The sequence below is a fragment of the Salmo trutta genome, chromosome 4 (genome assembly GCF_901001165.1).
Source record: "Salmo trutta chromosome 4, fSalTru1.1, whole genome shotgun sequence".
In the NCBI taxonomy this organism is placed as follows: domain Eukaryota; kingdom Metazoa; phylum Chordata; class Actinopteri; order Salmoniformes; family Salmonidae; genus Salmo; species Salmo trutta.
In genome coordinates this window covers 51,904,203-51,925,530 of record NC_042960.1, presented here as the reverse complement: position 1 = coordinate 51,925,530, position 21,328 = coordinate 51,904,203, and the positions used below count along the sequence as shown (strand labels likewise).

At 46.2% G+C, this 21,328-nt stretch overlaps 1 protein-coding gene across 1 annotated transcript; it reads right to left on the bottom strand.

The window, feature by feature from the left end:
* Positions 1–534: 534 nt before the first annotated feature.
* Positions 535–16,532, bottom strand: zgc:92140 (DUF4612 domain-containing protein). The gene is made up of 6 exons (XM_029751218.1): positions 16,422–16,532; positions 9,615–9,744; positions 4,582–4,667; positions 3,001–3,071; positions 2,392–2,452; positions 535–2,115 (listed from the first exon to the last, which is right to left on the bottom strand). The coding sequence occupies exons 2-6, from the start codon at positions 9,703–9,705 to the stop codon at positions 2,068–2,070; spliced, it is 357 nt and encodes a 118-aa protein (XP_029607078.1). The 5' UTR covers positions 9,706–9,744; positions 16,422–16,532; the 3' UTR covers positions 535–2,067.
* Between the last annotated feature and the right edge of the window lie 4,796 nt (positions 16,533–21,328).

Here is a 21,328-nt window from a genome sequence, read left to right as displayed (position 1 = left end):
GGCTGCTGATTATAACCTCATGTGTCCCTGTGAGACAGAGAGACTATGTGTGTGTGTATGTGTGTTCCGCTCCAGCCCCTTGTGAGGTACAGTAGCACTATAAACCAACACTATGTACTGGTTTCTAAATAGAAGTCCACATCCATCCCTGTGACCACACCAATGACTCAAAGCAAACAGAGATCTCAGATGTTTAACATATTAGCTTTCAATAGTTGTGAGAATGCATTTCATAATGTGAAACTTTCTCCTGTATGTCCTTTAACATATATCCACTATGTCCATCTGGCTGTTTGTAATTCATGACGCCTCAGGTGCAGTTCTGATATTCTCCCACCAGACTGCGCAAAGCATCAGTCTTGACCTGAAGTGGTCCGTCACCATTTGTAGAAACTGAAACATGGCATTGGGACCATTACCACTTTTCAATCCAACGGTGATGTAAGCATGACAGGACTTTCCTTACTGAAACTTAACAACACACCACCTCTGAGTCACACAGAGAGACACACAGAGAGACACACACAGAAGATGAACAGGTCCTGTGTTTCTAATTTTAATAGAAAAACAAAAAGTATTGAAAAATCAAATGAAAAAGAAAGGATCCATTAATGATGATGACATAAGCATGATCAGGGCTGTGTCTCCCAGGCAACCATAGCTATTTTCCTTTCAACCCACTTCTCAGTCCATGAAAGGCTGTGTGTGTGTGTGTGTGTGTGTGTGTGTGTGTCAACAGAGGGTGACTCCACTCTGCCAGTAAGCTTCAATACTACTGAGTTGAAGAGAAGCGGCGACTGAGCTCCCAATGCGGAGGAAAGAGTAATGAACACTGCAGGTGCACATGAATAAGTCCAGCAGCAGGAACCAAACAATCCACGGCTGCTGGTTCCTACATTCACCCAAACCCATCAACAACACAGCCTATTAACATACTTACATAACACTGGGCTAACAAAATGACAGGAATACAATGGCATCTCTGTGTGTTTGTGTCGAGCTGCTTTGGTCTGTACTTATGTGTGTGTGTGTGAATATATGAGTGCATCTATGAATATGAGGTTGAGTGTGTGTGGAGATGTGTGCAGTATGTGTTTAGTCTCACAAAGCCAGGGTCTGGTGTAGTAGTGTTGAGGGTATATTTAAGAGGACAGGTTGTGTAGAGACCCAGGAGCTCTGGCCTATAGAGCTGTAGCCTGCAGGAGGTGATGCATTATGATAGAAAGCATATAAAAAAACAACATTAAAATTAAATTAAAAAAACTTAACCGGATGAACAGAATAAAAAAAAAGGTCCTTCAAAGGGCAGAAGTTCAGAGCTCCAAAAGAACCCACTCACTCTTCTTTCTCTTATTAAAATATCAGGGTTTCTCTCTTTTCCCTCCCTCCCATCCTCCCATCCTCCGTCTGACTCACTCCAGCAGCGAGCCTCAGTTCTGTGACGAGGGCTGGTGGGGGTTATGGAAGTGTGGCCCCCCTCCCCCCATCTCCATCCACATCTCTGCTCCTCGCAGGCGAAGCACAACAGCCAGAGCCATGGAGGGTGGAAACCAGGAGGGTGTCTCCCAGACGGATTGGACTTCACAGCCACAGCAGACACTGCGCTATGACCTAACCATCAGGCACAAGAAATCTATGGTCTCCCGAGACCGCGATGCCGGCGACGAGTCATGGGGGGGTGGTATACACAGAGTTGGACCAGGGACCACAGTACAGTTCACTGGGGTGGTAGTTGGGGTAGAGGGGTGGGGTAGTATCTCCCCATAGTCCTGCAGGGGAGCAGGAACACTGGCCTGGCTGTAGTGAGTCCACATTTCGTCTCTCCCTCCAGCAATCCACTAAGGGACCCAATGTGACGAGGGCCAAGAGGGAGGCAACAGTCTTTGAGGATAGCATTCTCTCTCTCTCACACACACACACACACGCACGCACGCAAAAAACACAAGCTCACATCAACACATACAGAATCACAAGGCAGTCAAACACACACACACACGGATTCTCTCACATGCACCCATACACACTCTGGGAGGCTCTCTGTAGAGGGTTGAGTCGGGGGCCTGTGTGCTATGTCCCGTCCTCCGCCTCTTCCTCCTCCGAACAGTAGTCCTGTCCCTGTGGACACACCACAGATGAGAGATGAGACCAAGAGAAGAGAGATGATAGAGGGAGGACAGATAGCATCACCGTAGAAGAGATGGAGAGGAGAGATAAGACAGGGGTGAAGTGGATAGGAATAATGTAGTGTCTTTTAAAGGCGCAATCTGGATGTAGCTCAAGTTGAAGTATTTCCTGCTAGTCAGATCCAGCCTATAGCAGCCCCCAATCCCACAGGAGACTGTCTCTTTAAATGTTCAGGCCCTGCTGCCCAGTCCCTCCCCTTCCCCCCACCTTCTCAATCTTCTCATCCAGCATCCTGAAGAACTCCTGCTGGCTCTCTGACGTGTGGATGCTGTGAAGGAAAGGGGGAGAGTGAGAACGAGCGCGAGAGAGTGAGAACGAGAAAGAGCGAGAGAAAGAAAGAGGAAGTTAGAGGGGGAGGAAACAGGAGGCAACAAACACAACACTAGAATTTTCCATAACACCCCCCACACTGGAGACACACACACACAAACACACACACACAGTTCTAAACCCCTGCTTCGGCGAGAGCCTTTGTGGTTGTGGAGGAATTTGAATAATCAGTATATTGAGTGCTCACCCAGGAGTCTATAATCCAAAGACAAACTAAATACTGATACAGCACCCAATATGTCCACACACAATGTCACCAAACAGGAGAGAGAGCCCCATTACACATCTGGAAACAAGAGACACTAACCACTCAGCTACCAGCAACACTACAATGATAATAAATCACACTGCTTGATAGCATTTATGAATACATGCTGTATAAAACCACTGCAGTGATTGTTAAGTAACACGATGACTATGTGATAATGTGTGCACGCATACAGCGTTATCACACACACAATCTGCCACACACACATTATGACTCACTTTGTCCTGTTGGCGTTGGCTCCAGAGCCTTCTTTCTGCTGTTTGCCCCTGTACTGTACAGAGCTTTTCTCCTAAGAAAAAAACACACATCAGCTCACAGTTCCTACCCCCCTGAGATACACAGAGAGAGCCTCGGGAGAGAATATAGCTACCTGCCCCCTGCCAGCCTGGGCCCTAAGGAAGAATAGCCTGGCCCAGCTGTGGCCCTAAGGCTGGGGATAGAGAGGCTGCCTACCCCTGCTGCTGGTGACTTGGAGCTGGGAAGATAGACGCTGCCTGTGACTGAGTCATGTAGAGTTAGGCCCTGTACATGCTGGTAGGGAAGCTAGGAGACTGGTTGGCCAGGGGGACTGACCTCACTGGGCTGGATCAGAGGTGCTGGCTGTGCTCTGGAGGAACAGGACATGCCAAGGGCTTAGAACGTTTTAAACTATGAGCTGTCCTCTCAGCCTTTAGATCTCTCTGCTACTGTGCATGCTAACTACAGGCATTTCATGGATATGCAGCATCACACGTAAATCTGTGTGTGTGTGTGCGTGTGTGTGTGCGCACTTTGACTCTGCAGGATTAAATGTGTGTCTGTGAGAAACGGTTCCCTGTGAGTACTTTTTGTTAATCTGTCAAAATGTTTTAAAGGTCACCTCTGAAAATGAGGTTATTTATTCTGCTGCATGTTTTAAGCCAACTGTGGCATATGTCGAAACTAATGCCACTATGACGACGGCAGCACAGTCACAACAATGGTGGAATAAAGAGACAATGCAATGACCATCAATAGTAGGGTAAGACTTTCATTTCTCTTTGGAGTTTTGATTCCTTTCTTTTACATTTTACATTTACATTTTAGTCATTTAGCAGACGCTCTTATCCAGAGCGACTTACAGTAGTGAATGCATACATTTCATACATTATTTTTCTGTGGTGGCCCCCCGTGGGAATCGAACCCACAACCCTGGTGTTGCAAACACCATGCTCTACCAACTGAGCTACAGGGAAGGCCTTCCCTGTAGCTCAGTTGGTAGAGCATGGTGTTTGCAACGCCAGCATGGTGTGTGCAACGCCAGGGTTGTGGGTTCGATTCCCACGGGGGGCCAGTACAAAAAAATGCATGAAATGAAATGTATGTATTCACTACTGTAAGTCGCTCTGGATAAGAGTGTCTGCTAAATGACTAAAATGTAAATGTAAAATGTACTTCAATTGTTACCTCATCCAAAAGGGTGTGCACTTTTCAGGTTATTTTACAGTATTTGTAGGAAAGACTAAATCCTAGATATTGGACCATGAAGGAAGGGGTCAAAACAACCTTATGAAACTCCCACATTCCATACACGCCAACACGCTGTCTCTACCTGCTCGGGAGGCACCACGGCTGTGTGTGTGTTTGCATTTGTGTAGCGTGTGCATCTGTGTGTGTGTGTGGGGTGGGGGCTTATGTGGAGGTGTGCATTGAGCACAAACACTGTCTGTTTGTATGTGTTGATGGACTGTCAAAGAGAACTGTTTGTTGCATGTTGATGGACAGTCTGAGAGATGTACGTGTGTGTGTGTGCGTGTGTGTGTGCGTGGCTCCTCTCTCACCAGGTTCTCCTGGTTACGTGCGTTCACCCGGTCCTCCTCTCCACGCATGTACTTCACCTCCTCCACTCCCTTCATCTTGTACTCGTCTGTACGGAGAGAGAATAACAGAGTACAGTTAGACAAATAAAGAACTACTCCTGCATATCAGTGGCACTGAAAAGACACACAGAGAGAGAACCCCACCCAACAGTGGACAGAACATAACAGGTAACTTTATTTTCTGAGTAGCTGCCTAGGTTTTTCTGACAAAGCAGCACACACCCACCAACACTGACACACACCGCTAATAAAACACACACTGTACTTATCTGCTCCATTCTGTGTATTTCACCCTTTCTCTGAAATACTCATAGACTGAGAGTGAAACAGTAGGAGGGAGGGAAGGCACCTGCCATGTGCAATCAGTCTATCTGAAATGTATCATCTGCAACCGGTATACTGTTCTACTCTTCCTCTCACTGTCCCACTCACTCCTCTTCCTCTCACTGTCCCACTCACTCCTCTTCCTCTCACTGTCCCACTCACTCCTCTTCCTCTCACTGTCCCACTCACTCCTCTTCCTCTCACTGTCCTACTCACTCCATTCCTCCTTTTTTGCACCCAAAAAAAGTTAGTGCAAAAAGGGTCAATGGACTAACCGGACTAACTATTTAGTAGTCTTGGGGGTAGAAGATTATCAGGGTCCTGTTGGTTCCAGACTTGGTGCATCGGTACCACTTGCCGTGCGGTAGCAGAGAGAACAGTCTATGACTTGGGTGGCTGGAGTCTGACAATTTTTAGGGCCTTTCTCTGACACCGCCTGGTATAGAGGTCCTGCATGGCAGAGAGCTCGGCCTCAGTGATGTACTGGGTCGTACGCCTTACCCTGTTTAGCGCCTTGCAGTCACATACCAAGCAGTTGCCATACCAAGCGGTGATGCAGCCAGTCAGGATGCTCTCAATAGAGCAGCTGTAGAAACTTTCAAGGATCTGAGATCCCATAGTGAATCATTTTAGCCTCCTGAGGGGGAAGAGTTGTTGTCGTGCCTTCTTCACGACTGTGTTCGTGTGTTTGGACCATGAGAAATCCTTATTGATGTGAACACCGAGGAACTTGAAGCACTCGACCCGCTCCACTTCAGCACCGTCAATGGGGGCGTGCTCGGCCCTCCATTTCCTGTCGTCCACAATCAGCTCCTTTGTCTTGCTAACACTGAGGGAGAGGCTGTTGTCCTGGCACCACACTGCCAGGTCTCTGACCTACTCCCAATAGGCCGTCTCATCGTTGTCGGTGATCAGGCCTACCACAATGTTAACCTGTTTAAAGGTCTTACTCACATCGGTTACGGAGAGCGTGACCAGACAGTTGTCCGGAACAGCTGGTGCTCTCATGCATGGTTCAGTGTTGCTTGCCTCGAGGCGAGCATAGAATGCATTTAGCTCATCTGGTAGGCTCGCGTCACTGGGCAGATCGCGGCTGGGTTTCGCTTTGTAATCTGTGATAGTTTGCAAGGCCTGCCACAGAGAGGGGGAGGAGAGATAGAGAGAGAGGGATGTTCTCTACAGATGCCTGCCTGGGGAATGCAAACATGTCAGAGCAAAGCAGCCTGTCTGCACACGCCGACACACACACACCTAGAGCAACACACATTGAATTAAGCAAACCATCAGTCACTGTGGCTTAGTAACAGAGACAGGTAACAGAGGAGAAAAAACGACTAACACTGAGCAGACATCAAAGGCACGTAAACACACTGAAGATGAGCCTATAAAAGGAAAAAGAAAAATGACAATATTTCATGGATACAAAAATGGATCTATCTGTGATAGCCTGGTGCCAGATCTGTACAGGTATGTGCTTGTATGGCATGACAATAATGACAGTCAGCTGGCTAAAGCACATACAGATCTGGGACCAGGATACATTTGGCCATACTGGAGAAGATAAGTGTGTGTCTCCATTGGCACTGACTGACAGATGATGGGGTGAAAAAGAGATACTCATTTCCACTGTGGCGACAGGGCTGCTTGCTTCATCATGATGATTTTGGGGCAAGGGACATTTTAGAGAGATTCTTTTGAGAAAAAAAGTCTCTCTGATGTGGACATCTTTATCATTAGGAGCCGGGACCCTGTGTCGACCTTTAGGAGATCTCTGTGAAAATCCTCGCTCTCTGTCAGTTGAAAGTATTGTGTGTGTCTGAGTCAATTTGAGCATGAGTGTGTGTCCATTTGAGTGCACTCCATGCACAGTCAGGCTGAGTGGAGTGGCCAGGGCAGTCTGTGCCATTCTCCCCTTCCTGCAGTCTGTCAGTCAGAGCCTCCTGCCTGGCTCCCTTCCAGCCCTGACTGTCTCCAAAGGCCTCAGCAGATATGACATTTACATTGCCACTGCCCTGCCCTGCCCTGCTCTGCTCTGCCCTGCCCTGCTCTGCTCTCAGCCTGCCTGGGTTGGTGAAATAACAATATACTAATGTCAGACCAGAAGTCATTATCTCTGCCCTGCCCTGCCTGGGTTGGTGAAATAACAATATACTAATGTCAGACCAGAAGTCATTATCTCTGCCCTGTCCTCAGCCTGCCTGGGTTGGTGAAATAACAATATACTAATGTCAGACCAGAAGTCATTATCACTGCCCTGCTCTGCTCTGCCCTCAGCCTGCCTGGGTTGGTGAAATAACAATATACTAATGTCAGACCAGAAGTCATTATCTCTGCCCTGCCCTGCCTGGGTTGGTGAAATAACAATATACTAATGTCAGACCAGAAGTCATTATCTCTGCCCTGCCCTGCCTGGGTTGGTGAAATAACAATATACTAATGTCAGACCAGAAGTCATTATCACTGCCCTGCTCTGCCCTGCCCTCAGCCTGCCTGGGTTGGTGAAATAACAATATACTAATGTCAGACCAGAAGTCATTATCTCTGGCCTGCCCTCAGCCTGCCTGGCCTGGTCCACCGACTCATTAGGACTATGCCACTACTTTCGTAGCAGTTTAGAAAGTAAAGGGGCTTCATTTAATCTCATAGCAGGAAAGATTATTAGACTCATATTACATTACAGCTCAAGTCTAAAGATTGTTTTTTATTCACATGTAATCTAAAATCAGTTAGATAAGTTCTGAAATACATAGTGTAGTGAGGCCTCATATTTCCGTTGGAGTTCTGAATGTCGATACAACAATAGCAACATAGCAACTATATTTACACTACAATACAACCAATACACCCACTCACAACAGTCTGGCCAACTACAAATCAAATCGCAAAACTGCAACAAGACAACAACTGACGTGCTACAACAAACAAGGTAACACAATCCACTACTACTCTGATTATAAACCAACTTCAAACAGGCTGCAATCAGAAAGTGTTGCTATTTTCTGTCTTCTCCCCTGGTGTTTGGGTAAGGCAGCTCAGCCTTTCCTGTTATTGTGCGAGGGAGTAAAGGAGCATAAGCAGGAGACTGCCGTCACCTCAACACTCCTAACTGCGACACACACACACACACACACACACACACACACACATTTTGACTGGCACACAATCTGTTGGATCAGATCAGTGATTGATAGGAGTGCTGCTCATTTTACCAGACACACAAAGCCTCCTGTTCTATCAATAGGAGCCCAATGAGCTGAACTGGGAAGAAGGGATGCTGAGCAGAAGGACGTGGGAGAGAAAAAGAAACGAGCGGCGGAGAGAATCAACATGCTGTGGCCGGGCGGGCGGCTGTAATCCACAGACAGTATCCAGGTCAACAGATCTCTTCCTCCCTCTCTGTGACCATCAATGTCAAACAGACAGTTGATAGAATCATCAGTCCAGCGCCCTCCATGCCCTGCCCACTAGTGCTGCAGAGAGAGCACAGCCCCATTTAACATCTACCACCATCTTCTAGTGGGAGGCAGGCTGCAGTCTAGCAGATGATCTGTCACCAACCATTCACATAACACACTGAGAAAGAGCGATGGAGGAAGGTGGGGGTGGAGGACAAGGCCGTGACCGAATGCTGTGATGAGAGGGAGGGGAAAAGGGATGGGGAGTGGAAGGGAGAGAGACATCGAAGTGGCTGGGAAGGATGTGGAAAGGAAGGAGAGATGGTCTAATACGGAGAGAGAGAAAGGCAGGCAAGAAAGTGAGGCCTTGGAAGGGAAAGGGAGGAGGAGATGAAAAAAGGAGGGGGGAAAGCTTGAATCTTCAACCCATGTCATCCTCCTCTCTCAAGGGACATTCCCTCTCCCCGCCAGGGAGGGAGTGATAGAGGGAGGGAGGGAAGGAGTGAGAGGGAGGGAGAGTGGGAGGGTCAGAAGGCGAGACAGACAGAGGGACAGACAGAGGGAGTCGCACAAATAAGGCCAGACTCATGACGGCATGGGTCTGAAAGCCGGTGAGAGAGGGTTAAAGAGAGAGAGACACGGAGGGAGGAAGAGTGAGAGGCAGCAGAGGGAGAACAGAACGAGGCCTCCTGTGGCTCGTCATCTGCCATTTCCTGTGTGGTTATTCCAGCGTGCTGCTCCTAATTCTTAAATCTGTCGCTAATCCCTCATCCTCTCTCTCTCCCAGCCTGTCCAGCAGGCTGCTATAATTGATGCTGTTAACTAGATACACTTTCTCAACCCTCTCCATGTCCAAGCTCTAAAACATGAAGTACTAAGAGGACACACAACACCAAAACCACTCCGCTATCCTAGAGGCTACTGCACTAAGTAGTATTCACACAGGGTAGGAGGAATAGAATGGGAAACATGATACAAATATTCCCTAAAATCTCCTCAGCCCGGGTTGGCAACTTGGCATTGATTAATAAAATGTACAGCTAATTATAATGTACTTGTAGACTAGAGACTGGGTATAGAGTGAGACTAGAGGAGAGGTATAACAGGTAATATAGCCAGCGGGCCAGTGTGTGTGGAGTAGACAGGAAGGATATCCTATAGCATGTCACTATATTTCCATAGAATAGCCTTCAGGTTGGGAGGATGTTTTACAGTTGAAAGCAGCCAGGGTTAGAAGAGAGCGAGAATATAGGTGTGTGTATAGTGCGTACTGACCGGAGAAGAGGTCTCCGTTGCTGTAGGCCTTGCCGCGGCCTTCCTCATCGCTGGGCACGGCCGACACCTGCTTAGCCGAGGTGCAGCCCATCGCCTCACTCTCTGGCTCCTCTCCTCATGGCACTCTCACCTGGAGATAAAAAGAGAGGTAGAGAGAGGGAGGTGAGAGAGAGAGAGAGAGATATGGTTAAAGTCCATAGCAGCTATTGAGAGATAACTACATTGGTTAACACAGGCATTGAATTTTAGTGAGGACTGGGACAAAGCAACAATATCGCAGCCTCTGAGCCTGTCACTGTGGAGCAGGACTGTCAGTCACGCACACAGTGTCACAGGCAATACACTGTCACAAGCACAGACTGTCAGTCACACACAGTATTGTTGTCACAGGCACAAAGGAAAACACTGTCACAGGCAGATTGGCAGACTGTCAGCGTTACACCCGCAATAGACTATAACAGACACAGCAAGGCAGCATCAGACACCACCGACACTTCAGAACAAGGCAGCATCAGACACCACCCACACCTCAGAACAAGGCAGCATCAGACACCACCCACACCTCAGAACAAGGCAGCATCAGACACCACCCACACCTCAGAACAAGGCAGCATCAGACACCACCCACACCTCAGAACAAGCCACTGGCAGTCCAATAATAGAGGCCCTGAGCCCTGTCGTTGAGACAGAGAGAGGAAGAAACAGAGAGAAACAGGTTGAAGGAGAGGTAGAGTAAAAGAGAGAGAGAGAGAACAATGAGAGGGCAGAGAATAGATGAGTAGAGAGAAATGTTCCAGAGCATCAACAGGCTGCCGACACTCCTCCTCCCTCCTCTATTTTCCTCCCCTCGTTTGAAGTTGACAGGAGGTCAGTGTCCACTTCAGACCCAGCCTCCCTATGAGCTGCCTTTCCACTGCACAAAGCAACAGGTGTGCAGAGAGGAGTGCGTGTCTGTGTGTAACCTGAATTTTGAGTGGGAGCGTGTGTGCACTGTGGTGTCTGTTCTGTTTGCGTGTGTATAAGCGGTTTGTGAAATGTGTGTGTGTAGTTTTGATGTGTGTGTGTGTCTTTCACAGCTTTCTTGGCTAAATAACATGAATCTCCTGATGTGAGCTTACACGGGTCTTTCTTAAAGGTACAGCGAGTGTGAAGGGGGGCTGGCTTCTGGGGGGGCTGGCTATGCGCACACACAGACACACGGCTATCTCATTGGCAGGAGCTCAGACAGATCAGGCCAGAACAGCCCAATTCTGCCTGACTACAGAGGATGGGTCGGTGTCCGACAGAGTTATCTGTGGCCTGACGGTGAGGCCTTCCCCTGCAGCCCAGGCTGCTTAGGCACTGTGGACTGCCTGTTCGTGTCAGCGCTGGAGCAACTCACTTATGGCTCAGACCATGGAGTCTGTCTGGACACATCTCTTAGAGTGCAGACGGTGTGTGTGTGAGGGGAAAAATGCTGAAACGTGGCTTGCAGCCTTGCTGATCCTCGAGTGAGTGAGAGAACCTCTAGCTCTCCTCCTGACTGAATCATACGGGATAATTATGTGAAAATTCCAGTTGCATGAATGGATGTCGAGTTAGGAATCTCTCTGTCTTCTGTGTCGAATCCTAGCCAGGTCAGTGTTAATGGTGTTTGGGCTGTGTGTAAAAACGGAGAGCGTTGAGTTAGCACAGATGGCATGTGTACAATGCAGGCCTGTCAGCTAGGAACAGATGTGGAAGTGTGTCAATGGGACAAGCTTACGCTACCAGTTAAGACCCTGACACCAGCCGGATCCAGCACTCACACACACTCTCATCCGATGATATCAATACACAGATACAGGTAACTGCCAAAATAAAGGAAACACTTGAGTAATTGAGGGATACTAAGTGTATTGAAAGCAGGTGCTTCCACACAGGTGTGGTTAATGAGTTAATTAAACAATGAACATCCCATCATGCTTAGGGTCATGTACAAAAAGTATTTTGGCTAGCATGGCTAGAAGAAATCTCAGGGACTTTGAAAGAGGGGTCTCAAAGGAGCATAGGGGATTTAAAGGGTGTGTGTCTGAGTCACCAGGTCTCAACCCAATTGAACACTTAACACTGTAGTGGTGCCTGAGACAGCGTTTTCCATCAACAATACACCAAATGATGGTATTTCTCGTGGAAGAATTGTGTTGCATCCCTCCAATAGAGTTCCAGACACTTGTAGAATCTATGCCAAGGTGCATGGGCAGAGATATGCCTAACTAACAAACAAACAAACATGCAAGTTGCAAACCCACTCTAAATATTCTGCCGTTAGCACAAAAGTCTACAGCTACTGTACAGTAAGAAAATACTATTAGATTGCTTACATCATAGATACTTATTTACTCAAGGATCAGCAAAAGGCTGTAAGCCACGTTTCAACAGTTTACCACACACACACTACCTGCAGGTCTGAGTAGTTGAACTCAGATAACACTGAGGGGATATGTGTACATGCACAAGTGTGCTTGCGTAAACACATGCGTAAACAAGCTCCGTAGTGTGTCCACTACGTTCTAAGACACACACAGGCTCAGTAGTGTGAACCTTCTCAAACACTGCTGTGCCAGAAGCTATCTGAGCCACCGCAGAGCCTGAAAAACTGGCTGTGGGCCCGCCTATCCTGGAAAGGGAAGGAGAGAAGGAGGGAGCGAAGCAGAAAGAAGAAAAAGAGGAAGGGCTAGCCGAGCCTTCCAGGGACTCAGAGTCGGGTTCAAAGGCCAGGTCTCTGAGACCCATCGTCAGCCATGACAGTGACAGAGCCAGGAATTGGACAAGGGCTGAGACTGATAGACCCTGCATTGTGTCTCTCTCTGACATAACAGGACACTCAGCCAAAGCACCATAATATTTACACTAGCCAGCAGCAACCCCTGTACCTCTTCGCTCTTCCTTGTCCCAGTTTAAACACTACATCAGCCTGACAAGCCGGCAAGCCGTGCCAACACACACACACACGCGTGCGCTTGTAGCCTTGTAAACTCCGACAAGGAAGACCTGTTCTGAGTGTGGTGTTACTGTTCCTTGTGCATGTCTCCACTCTCTTGTGTTCTGCTGTGAGTACCTCTTTCTACTCTCCCTCCGTTGTAGTGGGCACGAGTGGCTGGGGGGAAGGAGGAGGATGTACAAATAACAGCTCCTCTGTTTGGGAGAACTCTGTCATGTGACAATGAGATGGGCAGAGAGAGACACTGAGGCATAGAGATAGTCAGAGTGAGTCAGAGTGAGGCAGATACAGACAGGCAGGGAGGGAGTGAGACGAGAGAGAAGATTCAAGACATGTTGTTACATTGGCACCAAGACAGGACTATGTTTTTTGTCAGGCCAATTAAGCCAACTGAGTTGGAAATTAGATGTCTGCATGGCTCACTAGATTTCCTGTTCTGTCTCTCCTCTGTGGCTTAGGGCAAGACAGAGAGGGAGAGAGAAGGAATGAGAGAAAGAAGGAAAGAAAGAGCCAGAGAGGGAAGTGTGAATGGGTAGAGAGGGTCACTGTTACTTTAAATAATCAGAAGAGTAATTGAACCCGAATGTTGAGTTAAATGGATACTTCGGAATTTTTTTGCAATGATGCCCTTTATCTGCCCAGAGTCAGATGAACTCGTGGATAACATGGTTAGCAGATACCAATAGACTTCCAGTCATTGCGCTAACTCTAGTTAGCATTGGCTCGCAAAACTACCTCTGACTTCCTTCATACTGGACTCAAGAGACATAAAAATGGTATCCATGATTTCAACAGACTCTGGGGAAGTAGATAAAGGGCCTCATTGCCAAAATCCCCAAGTATCCCTTTAAAGTGTAGATTAATTTAACCTATTGTTCAGCCACAGCCCCAGGGAGCCATACGAAATAGGACTTTGGACATTTTCCTAAGACAGAGGTTCATAAAAGGGAAAACTAGGACAACCACAATGACAGAGAAAACCATACAGCATTGGTAGTTGCTTCAGCCTCAACTATTCTACAGATGTTCACACAGGGCAGTGTTTAGGATTATGGCCAGGAGTTTTATAGTAGGGACCCAGGGTTTTTCCCCTCCTCATGTCACATGGTCAGGGTAACACTCACAGTGGCCTGGCCTGTGTGTCAGACTGTATCAGTAGTATCTCTGTGTGTCTTTACTCATTCACCATGTTATCACCTTCTCTAGACCTACTCCCTGCTCCCTCTCAGACATGCCCTCCCAGCTCAACAAACAGCAGAGCTCAGGTCAACCATGCCTGTTGTTCCCCCTTCTCTCTCTCTGCTTAGCGGACAAATATAGTATTGCCATGAATATTCATTAGCAATCATTACCACTGCACCAGATATATTTAAAATCAGAATCTAATTGCGTCTCTGCAGTAGGATAATTGGTGATGCACTTTCCTGTGTGTGACTGACCAGGGTTGGTTTGTATTGTATTGGACCTAATTTGCAGAGTAAAAACCCTGAATAATGGAACAGAGTTGGAACATGAGTGCAAACAAGCAAATTCCAGGTCATAATTCATTCGGCAAGAAAATCTTTTCACTGCCTTGCACTGCAAACGAGTACAGACTTTTTCCACCTCTCACTGTACAGTGCTGTGTTCTGTGTTCTCTTATCTGGTTGTACTCTGAGATCCATATCTTTGAGTGTGGTCCAGGTTATCTGGCCTTCAACAGAGCAACACCCATCTGCTGTTCTGGGAACCCAATGCATCGCCTCTAGCACCACTCTATGCACTGCTAGTCTCCTGCTTCAGCAACATGTGCCAAGTCCCTCTGTCCAAAACAAAGTAACATACCCTGGTCTGTCCATATGTACCACTGGACTCCGTATACAGTACACACTATGTACACACTGACTCAGAGTTGGGGAGAGAAACACACACACAGCAATGTGAATCACACAGCCTGCAATGTGTGAGCTTTGTGAGTCAGTACCTAGAGGGATCAGGTTGTGCTGGCCTTGTGCTTTATACACTGCACCTGACACCTAATGCCACTCAGCAATGCCAATGTGCAGGGACCGACCACCACACTCAGCATGTGCAAAGGTACTAACACACACCCAGTCAGGACACACACACACACACAACCCCAATAATAACACAGTCCCCCCACCATCACACACACACAACCCCAATAATAACACAGTCCCCCCCACCATCACACACACACACACACACACACACACACACACACACACACACACACACACAGGCCTCGCAGTAACTATGGAAACCCAGCCTCCTCCTCAGAGTGATGTCACGTTGACATTGCATCATATCAATCTTAATTAGGGTTGCACTCCCCCTCTGCCAAATACAGGCCAAAATCACAACCTGAGAGCCAGAGACAGTGAGAACATGGAGTGAGAGAGCACAAATGGAGAGATTGAGAGGCAGAGAGATGGGCAGATGAGCAAGGACTGGACGGCTAATAATAGATTGATCCCTCTTTCACACGCTGCCTGGGAGACGCTAACTTCAGAGCAAGCTGTGCTCTGTCTTAATTCACCACCGGATCTAAAGCCATAAGCGAGCTGCAAATAATACACATCGCATTTATGGAGGATAGAGGGAGATGGGGTGAGAGGCAGGCAGATAAAGCCAGACAGAAATGTAGAATAGAGGAGGAGGAGAGAAAGCCAGACAGAAAGATAAAGCCAGACAGAAATGTAGAATGGAGGAGGGAAGAGGGCAGGCTGATCATCCAACCACAACAGAGTTCAAGGAGTATATTACCCAATGTATAAGAGTTCTACTAGCCAGATATAGTGGCTAAGCAATCACTCAAATACACCCATATTTATGCATGTGCATTGATCCAGCTATTGCAGTGGACAAGCAGCAGGAGATTGAATCTGGCGATTGACCAGCAAATCAGTATAACAGGTGCACAGACTACTGTTATGTTATTGTTAAACAGAAGACTATATTCTTATGGAGATGTTGATGTAACGTAAACACTGAAAGGTATCCTACGTTGCCCAATACAAGCAAATCAGTGGCCAGATAATATTGAGCTGTAGCTCGAGGACGAGATATGATAGCCACTGTCATGTAGCCACAGACAGAAGTGGACATGAACAATAACCCCCAATTCACCTTATTTAGTCAACTTTCAGTCTCTCAGAAGAACCGTAAGATCTCGATACAAGTCGTGTGTGTTAATGTGTGTGAATTAAGAACGAACCAAATGACAGCAGAGCGGGCGACCGAGGTCTAGCCTGTCCGAAGCATAGTTGCTGCTATTCTGAACACAGCTGTGTCCAGCTGCGCTGCAGAGAGACACTGGGCGCATTGTTTCCCGCAGAGAAAGGGAGAGTAGCGGCTCTACGTGTGTCCACACAAATACACATACTAGAATAGTTTCTACACAAACGTGTCGGTCTTTATGCCAGCCCAGGTGTTCTGTTTTTGTTGCTTTTAGTCCAGAAACAGACGGCCTAACAAACGAGAGGGAGGAGAGAAAGAGAAAGCGACGGGGCAAGAGGGGCAGCGCCTCGAGGATTAAAAACATGACATTTTGGTAGAAGCATTGAGATCGAACGGCATGCTTAACCGTAACCAAAACACGGCTACTACTCCATGTTCACTCTTTTCTCCTTGAGTCCACTCCTGACGCATGTAGTAAACACAGACATGTCCGAGAGCCGAGCCCAAGACACAGGAAGGAAAGCGCCGGGCAATCACAGCCCGACTCAGGAAACAACAACAAAAGAGAAGACTACGACAGAAATACATAATATGTAAATTATACGCAGCTAATAACGTGTTAAAACTAATAGCGAGTATTTTTTTTAATGTAGCTAGATACTTACTTTACTGAACCGGTTCCGCTCGGTCCACTTTAGATTCGCCGAGCTTCACGCGGACAGTCTGGCGGGAGCTGACGCTGTTGAGTGTGGCTGGGAACTGTATGACCACCACACTGAACGTAAACTCTGGCTTGCGTCATTTTACCAGGATGCCACTATTTCGCGCAGTAATGCAGCCATCTTGCTGAGGACTTTACTGTAATGTAAATATCCGGGTTACTTGTTGGCAATAAAAATACAGCAGATATTTTTTGGAACTCAAAATAATATTTATTCGTGGCAACAACAAAAAAACATTACTTTTACAACAGAAGCAATCAGTGGCATGTGAGAGGGGCTACTTTTCTAGGAAATGACAGATTGACATGTAAATGTTTTTATGTAGTACTGTGTCCAAATTAAAAGTGCTTAAAAAAATGCATGACATTTGTTTCTCAAAATTGACCAAGATCATGGATGGAGAGTTATAGCTCAACCATACAAGCTCAGTAGTTGTTCTCTAGAGAGAAAAGTGGAAGCTCTGAGAAAATGTAAGCCATTGATTCTAGCACAGTATAAAATCAATAGACCCATAGGGGCCCCATTTCAATACAGTGGCAGCCCTAAGAAATGTTATCCCCCCTCACTGGCAGAAAGACAGAGACATTCTATTAAATGTGATAATAGGGTTACACAGCATGATCCATGCAGATTGAGCCTCAGAAATGATTCATAAATATTGTATAATATTAAAAACATAACATACAATTGAAGTCAGAAGTTTACATACACTTAGGTTGGAGTGTTTAAAACACGTTTTTCAACCACTCCACAAATTTATTGTTAACAAACTATAGTTTTGGCAAGTCGGGTAGGACATCTACTTTCTGCATGACAAGTAATTTTTCCAACAATTGTTTACAGATTATTTCACTTTTAATTCACTGTATCACAATTCCAGTGTGTCAGAAGTTTACATACTCTAAGTTGACTGTGCCTTTCAACAGCTTGGAAAATTCCAGAAAATTATGTAATGGCTTTAGAAGCTTCTGATAAATGATGTCAATTAGCCTGAGTCAATTAGAGGTGTACCTGTGGATGTATTCCAAGGCCTACCTTCAAACTCAGTGCCTCTTTGCTTGACATCATGGGAAAATCAAAAGAAAGACCTCAGAAATAAAATTGGAGACCTCCACAAGTCTGATTCATCCTTGGGAGCAATTTCTAAACGCCTGAAGGTACCACGTTCATCTGTACAAACAATAGTACGCAAGTATAAACACCATGGGACCACGCAGCCGTCATACCGCTCAGGAAGGAGACGCATTCTGTCTTTTAGAGATGAACGTACATTGGTGCGAAAAGTGCAAATCAATCCCAGAACAACAGCAAAGGACCTTGTGAAGATGCTGGAGGAAACAGGTACAAAAGTATCTATAGCCACAGTAAAACAAGTCCTATATCGACATAACTTGAAAGGCCGCTCAGCAAGGAAGAAGCCACTGCTCCAAACCCGCCATAAAAAATCCAGACTACGGTTTGCAACTACACATGGGGACAAACATCGTACTTTTTGGAGAAATGTCCTCTGGTCTGATGAAACAAAAATAGAACTGTTTGGCCATAATGACCATTGTTATGTTTGCTACCGCTTGCAAGCCAAAGAACACCATCCCAACCGTGAAGCACATGGGTGGCAGCATCATGTTGTAGTGCTGCTTTGGTGCAGGAAGGACTGGTGCACTTCACAAAATAGATGGCATCATGAGGCTGGATAATTATGTGGATATATTGAAGCAACATCTCAAGACATCAGTCAGGAAGTTAAAGCTTGGTCGCAAATGGGTCTTCCAAATGGACAATGACCCCAAGCATACTTTCAAAGTTGTGGCTAAATGGCTTTAAGACAACAAAATCAAGTTATTGGAGTGGTAATCACAAAGCTCTGACCTCAATCCCATAGAAAATGTGTGTGCAGAACTGAAAATGCATGTGCGAACAAGGCCTACAAACCTGACTCAGTTACACCAGCTCTGTCAGGATCCACAGATGACACAATCTCAATTTCACTTTACACTGCCCTATCCCACCTGGACAAGAGGAAAAATAACTGTGAGAATGCTGTTCATAGACTACAGCTCAGCATTCAACATCACAGTTGTCCAAGCTAGGGACCCTGGGACGGAACCCCTCCCTCTGCAACTGGATCCTGGACTTGCTGACGGGTCGGCCCCAGGTGTTGAGGCTAGGCAACAACACCTCAGCCACGTCGACCCTCAACACAGGGGCCCCTCAGGTGTGTGTGCTTTAGTCCACTACTGTACTCCCTGTTCACCCACGACCGCATGGCCGCGCATGACTCCAACACCATCATTAAGTTTGCTGACAATGCGACGGTGAGATGGTCAGACTTAGCAGTGTGGTACCAGGACAACAACCTCTCCCTCAATGTCAGTAAGACCAAGGAGCTGATAGTGGACTACAGGAGAAAGAGGGGGAAGCACACCCCCATCTACAATCGATAGGGCTGTTGTGGATTGGGTTGAGAGCTAAGTTCCTTGGCGTCCACATCACCAAGGACTTAACATGGTCCACACACACCTGCACAGTTGAAGAGGGCACGGCAGCGCCCTTTCCCTTCAGGATGCTGAAAAGATTTGGCATGAGCCCGCAGATCCTCAAAAAGTTATACAGCTGCATCATCAAGGGCATCTTGACCGCCAAGAGCCACAAAGGTGGGAGAGCTACAAAGGGTGGTGCGGACAGCCCAATACATCACTGGGGCCGAGCTCCCTGCCATCCATGACCTCTATATCAGGTGGTGTCAGAGGAAGGCCTGAAAAATTGCCAGATTCCAGCCACAGACTGTTCACTCTGCTACCGTCCGGAAAACGGTACCGGAGCATTGACTCTTGGACCAACAGGCTCCGAGACAGCTTCTACCCCAAAGCCATAAGACTCTGAAATAGCCAGACTGCTAAATAGTCAATCAATGGTACTCAAACTACCTGCACTGACCCTACACACACACACTCACTAGACTTTATATACACACACACACCATGTACATGCTCACTCACACACACTACATTGACACTCCCACACAAATTCAAACAATACATATGCACACACACAAACATGCATACCGACACGACACACACTTTTACACTCATTTGCTACCGCTACTCTGTTCTTTATTTTACTCCTATTATTATTATCATCATCAATCTGGATGCCTAGTCACTTTACCCTGCCTTCATGAACATACAGTACCTACCTCAAGTACCTCTCTGCACATTGATCTGGTATTCCCAATATATAGCTCCACATTGATCTGGTACTCCCTGTATATAGCTCCACATTGATCTGGTACTGGTACTCCCTGTATATAGCTCCACATTGATCTGGTACTGGTACTCCCTGTATATAGCTCCACATTGATCTGGTACTGGTACTCCCTGTATATAGCTCCACATTGATCTGGTACAGGTACTACCTGTATATAGCTCCACATTGATCTGGTACTCCCTGTATATAGCTCCACATTGATCTGGTACTGGTACTCCCTGTATATAGCTCCACATTGATCTGGTACTGGTACTCCCTGTATATAGCTCCACATTGATCTGGTACAGGTACTCCCTGTATATAGCTCCACATTGATCTGGTACAGGTACTCCCTGTATATAGCTCCACATTGATCTGGTACAGGTACTCCCTGTATATAGCTCCACATTGATCTGGTACAGGTACTCCCTGTATATAGCTCCACATTGATCTGGTACTGGTACTCCCTGTATATAGCTCCACATTGATCTGGTACTGGTACTCCCTGTACATATCTCCAATCTTGTGTATTTTATTCCTCGTGTTAGTTACCATTACATTTTTTTAAACTCTGCATCGTTGGGAAAGGTTTGTAAGCAAGCATTTCACTGTAAAGTCTACACCAGTTGTATTCAGCGCATGTGAAATAAAATTTGATTTAATGTCTCTATTCCCTTTTAAATCTCAACCTGAAGGAGAGGTTATTTAAGGTTATTTACCAGACAACTGAAGGAGAGGTTATTTAAGGTTATTTACCAGACAACTGAAGGAGAGGTTATTTAAGGTTATTTACCAGACAACTGAAGGAGAGGTTATTTATTTAAGGTTATTTACCAGACAACTGAAGGAGAGGTTATTTAAGGTTTTTACCAGACAACTGAAGGAGAGGTTATTTAAGGTTTTTACCAGACAACTGAAGGAGAGGTTATTTAAGGTTTTTACCAGACAACTGAAGGAGAGGTTATTTAAGGTTATTACCAGACAACTGAAGGAGAGGTTATTTAAGGTTTTTACCAGACAACTGAAGGAGAGGTTATTTAAGGTTTTTACCAGACAACTGAAGGAGAGGTTATTTAAGGTTTTTACCAGACAACTGAAGGAGAGGTTATTTAAGGTTATTACCAGACAACTGAAGGAGAGGTTATTTAAGGTTATTACCAGACAACTGAAGGAGAGGTTATTTAAGGTTATTTACCAGACAACTGAAGGAGAGGTTATTTAAGGTTATTTACCAGACAACTGAAGGAGAAGTTATTTAAGGTTATTACCAGACAACTGAAGGATAGGTTATTTAAGGTTATTACCAGACAACTGAAGGAGAGGTTATTTAAGGTTATTACCAGACAACTGAAGGATAGGTTATTTAAGGTTATTACCAGACAACTGAAGGAGAGGTTATTTAAGGTTATTTACCAGACAACTGAAGGAGAGGTTATTTAAGGTTATTACCAGACAACTGAAGGAGAGGTTATTTAAGGTTATTACCAGACAACTGAAGGATAGGTTATTTAAGGTTATTACCAGACAACTGAAGGAGAGGTTATTTAAGGTTATTTACCAGACAACTGAAGGAGAGGTTATTACCAGACTATGGTAATACTGCT

Coding starts and splice junctions, on each gene's coding strand:
- zgc:92140 (XM_029751218.1), bottom strand. CDS start 9,705: ATGGGCTGCACCTCGGCTAAGCAGGTGTCGGCCGTGCCCAGCGATGAG. Junction 2,453..3,000: donor GCCAACGCCAACAGGACAAA/GTGAGTCATAAT, acceptor TTTCCTTCACAG/CATCCACACGTCAGAGAGCC. Junction 2,116..2,391: donor TGGATGAGAAGATTGAGAAG/GTGGGGGGAAGG, acceptor GTGTGTCCACAG/GGACAGGACTACTGTTCGGA.